Consider the following 7,191-nt stretch of genomic DNA (forward strand, 5'->3'; position numbering starts at 1 on the left):
TGGTGGTGGGGGGGGGGGGTGTCAGATGAGTGTGACTCTCCTGATCAGTTGCTCCTTTTGCTCCCTGCAACTTGACTCCACCTCTCCAGGACAAACTGCTGAGATCCTGGGTGGCAGCAGCAGCTCCTGGCAGCTGTTTCTCAAGCAATGCTTGTCTCTTTTTTTTTTGTGCTGGTGAGCTAGGAAGTTTATGGAAGTAAATGAAGTAAAATTTTGGATTTTGTCAGGAGGGTTGAGACCTTCTCTGAGGAGGAAAACAAAATATGTCTGTACTGCTGCTCAGCTGCAGGGTCTGTCCCTGGATCAAAGGTTTGATAGATGGGTTTGGGGTGAAGAGCTAGGTGAAGGAGACAGAAACACTTTTCTGCTTACAGAAGACTTCAGAAAGGTGCTGGGAAGGAGCAGGGACTGTCTGTTGTGGATCCATATGTTTTGTTTGGGATTGCTCAGTGGCAACATCTGCCTGGCCGTGCAAGGGCCACAGCTGTGCTCCTGAGTGTTTGGTGATTCTGCTGAGCTGGAGTAACTGCAGCAGCTCTTTGGGCTGTGGCAGAGGGGTTTGTGTAGCTGCAGAACAGAAGGCAAAGCTACCTGGAAACAAGGAAATGGTTTTCCTGGAGCCTGGCACGGGATTAGTGCTGGAAGCAAACTGAAAGGGAGGTGAGAGGCCCTGCAGGAGGGCTCAGCATTCCAGGCTCTTGTTTTCTCTCTCAGTATCTCTGCAGTGCAGTGGCTCTGCAATGCTGACAAGAAATCCCACAGCCCTCCAAAGCGCCTCTATAAGTTCTTCTCAACTCTTTATGCTGCCCTGGTAAGTGCCACGTTCCCCCAGCCAGGCCTCTGCTTGCTCTTACACCCTCACTGGTGCCCTTCAGAAGGGGTTTGAAGCCAAGCATTTTTATTAAATGCTTCTGTGAAGCAGAGGGCTGGCAGGAGAATCCACTGCCTGTCCCCTTGCCTGCCCGTGGGGTGTCTGGTGCTCCCTGCTGTCACCCCCTTGCTCTGCTGTTGAGGAGCTGGCTCTGCAGCCTGAGCAGGTCCCCTGGGAGAGTCCTTTGGGAGCTTTTGGGGAGGTAGATGCTCATGTCTGGGCTTGGGACTGGGTGACTGGTGGGGTTTTTGTGACCAACTTTTATCTCCTGCAGGCCCGAGGATCCAGAGCTGTCCTGCAGCTGTACCCTGAGAACTCAGAACAGGTACAGGACACCAGGCAGCAGGGAGGAGATACAGGCAAAGGAGTCCTGTGCTGCTTGGGGTTCTGAGTGCATCATATTGCACAGAATCACAGAATGTTGGGGTTGGAAGGGACCTCTGAAGATCATCGAGTCCAACCCCCTGCCAGAGCAGGACCAAATTTAGGGCAGGTCACTCAGAAAGGCATCCAGACAGGTCTGGAAAGTCTCCAGAGAAGGAGCCTCCACAGCCTCTCTGGGCAGCCTGTCCCAGGGCTCTGTCACCCTCACAGGAAAGAAGTTCTTCCTCATGTTGAGGTGGAACTTCCTGGGCTCCAGTTTGAATCCATTGCCCCTCGTCCTGTCCCAGGGCACAAGTGACAAGAGCTTGTCCTGCCTTCTTGCTGCCCTCATGTATTGATAGACATTCATTAGATCCCCCCTCAGCCTTCTCCTCTCTAGACTGAACAGCCCCAGGTCTCTGGGGCTTTTTCCAGTTTCTCCACTTTGTGTCTGTCTCTCTGCCCTTCCCGCCAGCTCTAAAGCTCCTCAAGAGCCCAGGGACCTCTGCAATTTATGTTGCTTCACAGATTGTCTTGGGCTGAGCTTTAAAATCAAAGAAAGTAGCAGGACATGATCTGAATCTGCTGTCCTGGCTTTTCCCCCATGTGACTGGCTTTGCAGACTGGCCTGTAGTCATTGACACCTCCTGTGACTCCCTAGGGCTGACAGTTCCTGCCCAGTGTTCCTCTCCTAGAGTGCCCAGGCTAGAGTCAGGAGCAGGGAGAACCAACTGAAGGCAGCAGACTGGTGTCCAGATGGTGGGACTATGAGAACTGGGAGCTTGGTGAGGAGTTTGACAGGAGCAGGAACAACTCCTGGCATGCTCAGGTAGCTGTGGTTAAGCCCAGAGGTCTCCTGGGCATTGCTGGGGGATGACACCTAAGTAACTTCTACACGTACTTCTTTTTCCAGCTGGAGCTCATTACAGCCCAGGCCATGAGAGCTGGCTTTACTGGGGGGATGGTGGTGGATTACCCCAACAGTGCCAAAGCCAAGAAGTGAGTCCTGTGTCTCTGTGTTTGGGGGTGAGGCCTGGGTTTAGCAGTGATTTTTTTATTTTTTTTATTTTTTTTTTTTCCCCAGACTTACTCTCTCCCATGATAGTCCTGGGCAGAGGTTACAGCTCAGATCTGACCCTGTTATAAACAAGCTCGTGCTGAATCCCCGCTTCATGCTCCTCCTTCTTGCTCTTTCAGGTTCTTCCTTTGTCTCTTCGTTGGAACACCTGGCACGTTACCGAAGGTGAGGACCTCCCTGAGGCAGCAGGGTTGCCTTCCTGGCTGCTGGGTGATGTGGAGGAGCTGTGGGTGAGGGAAAGTCACAGTGTGGCAGCTCTGCACACGTAGATGTGACTTCATTTACACATTTGCTGTCAGTCTCACCAAGGCCTCTCTCCCTGAGGTTTGATTTCTTTGCCACCATTTATTTATGCACGGCCAGTTTCTTCCTGCTCCAGTGCTTCCCCTTGCAGAGCCCTGGGTTCCTTATTTTAGATGGCATGAGTCTGTCTACTCCAGAGGAGAGCAGAGCTTCCAAATCCTGCTTTTCAGGGCCTTGGTACTGAATGTGCTGATGGAGAAGAGATACAGCAGGCCAAGTTCACCAACAAGAGGTATTGTGTGTGGGGTGAAGCTGGAAGGAGTGGAGGGGGTGTAAGGGCTGGGATTTGCTGACGGGAGCACAGCACTGCCAGGGAGAGGTGACTGAAGGGAAGGGAGCAGGAGGCAGCTCAGATGGGTGCTGTTTTGTCCTGTGGGAGGCCCCCAGACACAAGCAGCACAGTGTGTTGTTTTGGAGGCCTTTGCTGTGGGCTTGATGCTTGCCCTGGAGTTGGAGGTGTCTGTCCAGCACTGGCTGTGGCTCAGTGCTGCATCCTGGGCAGTGGGAAGGGGAAGGTGCTGGTGATACCAAGCATGGCTTTGGTTGCTGGGAAGGCAGGATGCTGTGCCTGAAGCCTGGTGTTCCCTGTCTTCTGCTGTCAAACTCTGCTTAGCTCTGCTCAGCAGTGAGCTGGAGGGTTTCTCCTACTGGCCAGGTCTCCTCCCATGGCAGTGGTGCAGGGAGCAGCCCCTCCTGCAGCCAGTGGGAGAGACAGAGAACAAAAGATAGAGGAAAGTCGTCATGGTCGCCCAGAGCTTGTGGCTGCCATGTTTTCCTGCCTCTTACATCACTGTTCTCTGCTCAGGTAGTCCAGGGGGTACCTGGTCTTGGAGGGCAATAGCATAACAGGCAACTCATTGGCAAGCTAGAGGCTTTTTCTGCTTTGTTCAGAGTAGAGCAGACAAGGAGAAGGTGTTTGGTTGTGCTTGAGCCCATGTTCCCCTGAGATCCCAGCTGGTGTGTCAGATGGAGCACAGGGAGCAATGGAGGGTGGGCACCTCCTGGCTCAGAGCAGGGGCTGGAAGGAGCCTCCTCCCCCCAGGGCATCTGGAGTTGGGCTCTTTGGCCACCTGCTCCAGTGCTGCCTGAGCCTCGTTCATCCCAGGGGTGGTGGGAGGGTTGCTGGCTGCCTTGGGAGGCAGAGGGCAAGCCCTGGCCAATCCAGGGCAGAGCTCCGTGCCTGCACCTCCACTCCTCTCCAGCCCCTGCCTACTTTCTCTGCAGGACACGGTTCACAAACATGAAGGGCAAGTCTGTGAAGAAGAGCCGGGACTGGATCCTTGAGAAGAAGGAGCGTAGACGACGACAGGGCAAGTAAGTCCAGCTGGGTCCCTGAGGCGGGCCCTGCAGTTCCAGCTCCTGCCGGATCGCGCTGTGCTGAGCCACCCGCTGCTCCTCTCCCCTCTGCTGACCCGCCTCCTTCTGTTCCCGCAGGGAAGTGCGAGCGGACACCAAATACACGGGTCGGAAGCGCCGCCCTCGTTTCTGAACTGCTCGGACACTGCTGGGGTGGAAGAAGGTGTGATGGTCCCTGCACTGATCCCCCCGTGGGCGGCACAGGTGGTTCCCTGCTGGGACAGGGATCGTGGCTCTTGGAGGTGGGAACTGGCTCCACTGCTGCCCAACTGCCCAGCTTCCTGCCCTCTTCACTTGGTGAAGGTAGAGTGGCAGACTGCTCTGGCCACTTGGTGTCTGCAATGCCATTGCTTTCCTTCCTGAGAGTGCAGGGAGCTCCACGGGGAGCTCCAGGAGAGCCAGAACATTCTATCCAGCCTCCTTACTAAACAGTTAATGAGTCCCAAGTGTTGTTGCTCTCCTGTGTCCTCAGTGCAGGGGCGTACTGAGGTGGGAATATAGCACCTTGCCAGCTTCTCCTCTGCCTGAAGGCAGGGAGTGGGGCAGTATGAAGGTGTGTGTCCCTTAAGGGCAGATCTTCCTCCTGGCAGAAGTGTTCTTCCTGTGGCAATTGCTCCAGTGGGTGCTTCACCACAGGCCCCCCTGGGTGTTTTAGTGCTCCCAGGGTGCTGGGATTGTCCACACCCCCAGCCCTTGCTCCCCATCACTTCCTCCCTTCCCCTAGAACAGAGAGGTACCAGGCAGAGATTTACAGTTACAAATGTTTATTCTACATAAAAATTCCACAAAATGGGAAGCTGTTTTGCACCCAAAGCTTTGGGAGAAGAAAGGGAGGCTAGCAGTGGGGGAAAGGGGGAAGGAGAAAAGAGGCAACATACAGTGTCATCCAGCCCAGTGAGACAGCAAGCCAGGGTCAAGATCCACATAGAAAACAAGGACACTTAGCTCACAGTACAGCAACAGTACAACTCCACAGGGGGCTTGGAAAGCCTTCAAGTACATGAATTACAAAAAATAAATAAATTAAAAAAAAACCCAAAACCAAACCAAACCCAAACCAATCCCCAGTTCGAGTGCAAGCTGCGTGTGCCCCACGCTGCTGGGGGAATACTGCATGGCCACGCTGGGAGGGCAGCTGGCACCTGGAGCAGAGGTGGGGGAACCCAAAGGACAAGTGGTCTGAGGTCTAGGGGAGGGAGGGGGCTGGGGCTGGAAAGAAAAAAAGTGACGTGGCTCCCCAAAGCACAACCACACTGTTGGTGATTTGGTCTGTACATGCAACGACAGCTAGGGAAAAAAGAAACTGAACGGGGCTTCCCATAGTGCAGGGGTAATTATTGCACCAAAACACCCTCCCCTCAGAGGACAGCATGAGCCTGCCTGTGGGGCACCAATGGTCACCTGCTCCTCCCTCTCCCCAGCCTCTCCCCACCACCCTCAGGACACCAGCCGTGGTCCAACAGCTCCCTACCCAGCTCCTGCTGGCAGTGGTGGGACCGATAAGCAAGGAGCAAGTGCCAGAATCGATGCTCCCCCCCGTGCTGTTCTTGGCTTCATGCTTTGGGGGGGATGGGCCACAGCCCTGGTGTCCTGGGAGTGTCTGCCACAAGAGGGGCTGCTTGGGAGAAGAAATTAAAACAGGTCACCTTGTGCTAGCAGTGGGCCTGGCTGCAGGGGGGCTGAGGAGCTGCTGTGCCTGCCCACGTTATTGCTTCCCAGGGAAGGGTCCCAGCACAGAGCAGAGTGCAGGCTGTGGTGGCAGGAGCTGCACAGGGACAGGAGCAGCAGGTGCTTGAGTGTCACCTCCAGCTCCCTTTCCTGTCACCAGACATCCTGCCCAGGCCTGCCCCCTGCCCTGCAGTGGGGGCTCCAGAGCCAGCCCAGCCCTGCTGGGGGGGGGTCCTGGTTCCCCCAGCCCTTTGGCACACACAGGCTGCAGCTCACATGAGATGTGGGACTGGGAAAGAAGGGGCCTTCCAGTCTCAGAGGTTCCTAAAGCTGCACCTGCTGGGGGCTTGGGCAGGGGACCAGGTTGGACACTTTCCAAGGGTGGCTGAACCACAGAATCATTTGGGTTGGAAAAGACCTTTAAGAACATCAAGTCCCACTGTTAACCCACCACTGGCCCATGTCCCTCAGCACCACATCTAGAGCTTTTGAATCCCTCCAGGGATGGAGACCCCACCACTGCCCTAGGCAGCCTGAGCCAGGGCCTGACAGCCCTTTGGGGAAGAAAGCCCTGGAGTCTCCAGAGGAACATGAGGGCAGAGCCCTGCCCTCTAGCCCGAGAAGAATGGACAGTGGCAACAAAGGGCCCCTCCGAACTGCCAGCAGGCTCAGGCCACCCCACAGTGACTGTGTCCATGTAGTGGGCCCAGCAGAGGGAACAGGGCACCTGCTGCTCCCACAGCACCCCACGAGCATGGGGCCTTGCTGGCTGATGCAGGGGATGAGCAGGCAGGACACTGTCCCAGGAGGAGATGGCAGGGGCAGGCACATGCCAAGAGGTGATGAAGAGATGGAAGGAGCAGTCAGGCAGTGCCCTGCTCCAGAGCTGGTAGGATGGAGGAGGAGGAGGAGGAGGCAGGCTGCTGCTCCTTGCTTGGAGGAGGTGCCACACAAGGGGCTGCTCCTGGGACCATGACAGGAGAAAACCCAACTGCCTCCAGGCCCCAGCCATGGGTGCCTACATGGAGAAGTGAGGCTGGAAGCCCTGCACCCAGGCAAGCAATGCCATGGGCTGCAGGCATCGGAGCCAGCCCCAAACCTTCACAGCCAGAGCCCAGGCCTGGGGGTAGCAGGAGCCAGGGCCACCAAGTGCCAAGGCTGTGAACAGAGGGATGAGGCACTGGGGAAGGGCAAGTGGCCAGGGAAACGTGCTGCCCTTCGAGTACCTGTACCCTCTTGCCCTGCCAGGCCAGCACCAGAGTGCAGCACAGGTCCCAGCGAGGCCTGTCCCCCTTCCCAAGCAACCATGATGACCCCAAGCAGCAGCTCCTCAACCCACACTGCTCCATCCGGCACATCCAGCCTCTGGCACCTGCACCAGGGCAAGGGCTGGCCAAGGGAGGGGGCAGCAGGGAATGCTGGAATAGAGCCCCACAGCTGGGATGGAGCAGCAGGGGTGGAGCCCCATAGCTGGGAGGGAGCAGCAGGGATGGAACAGCAGGCATGGAGTTCCACAGCTGAGATGGAGAAGCAGGGATGGAGCAGCAGGGAG

General features: G+C 56.3%; 2 protein-coding genes across 2 annotated transcripts in view; one reads left to right on the forward strand and one right to left on the reverse strand.

The window, feature by feature from the left end:
* Nucleotides 1–4,104, forward strand: part of WBSCR22 (Williams Beuren syndrome chromosome region 22) — a 7,373-nt gene extending 3,269 nt beyond the window's left edge. The window contains exons 4-10 of the mRNA XM_010007752.1: nt 715–811; nt 1,146–1,196; nt 2,148–2,233; nt 2,432–2,477; nt 2,786–2,847; nt 3,840–3,929; nt 4,050–4,104. Of these exons, the coding sequence (XP_010006054.1) occupies nt 715–811; nt 1,146–1,196; nt 2,148–2,233; nt 2,432–2,477; nt 2,786–2,847; nt 3,840–3,929; nt 4,050–4,104 (487 nt within the window). The remainder of the gene's footprint in view (nt 1–714; nt 812–1,145; nt 1,197–2,147; nt 2,234–2,431; nt 2,478–2,785; nt 2,848–3,839; nt 3,930–4,049) is intronic.
* A 2,553-nt stretch (nt 4,105–6,657) lies between these two features.
* The window catches only part of STX1A (syntaxin 1A (brain)), a 65,989-nt gene continuing 65,455 nt past the window's right edge, over nt 6,658–7,191 (reverse strand). Inside the window, exons 10-11 of the mRNA XM_010007804.1 lie at nt 6,866–7,011; nt 6,658–6,797 (exon numbers count right to left, since the gene is read on the reverse strand). Coding sequence (XP_010006106.1) covers nt 6,658–6,797; nt 6,866–7,011 — 286 coding nt within the window. The remainder of the gene's footprint in view (nt 6,798–6,865; nt 7,012–7,191) is intronic.

The sequence above is a fragment of the Chaetura pelagica genome, unplaced genomic scaffold (assembly GCF_000747805.2).
Source record: "Chaetura pelagica isolate M959 unplaced genomic scaffold, ChaPel_1.0 scaffold590, whole genome shotgun sequence".
Lineage (NCBI taxonomy): Eukaryota > Metazoa > Chordata > Aves > Apodiformes > Apodidae > Chaetura > Chaetura pelagica.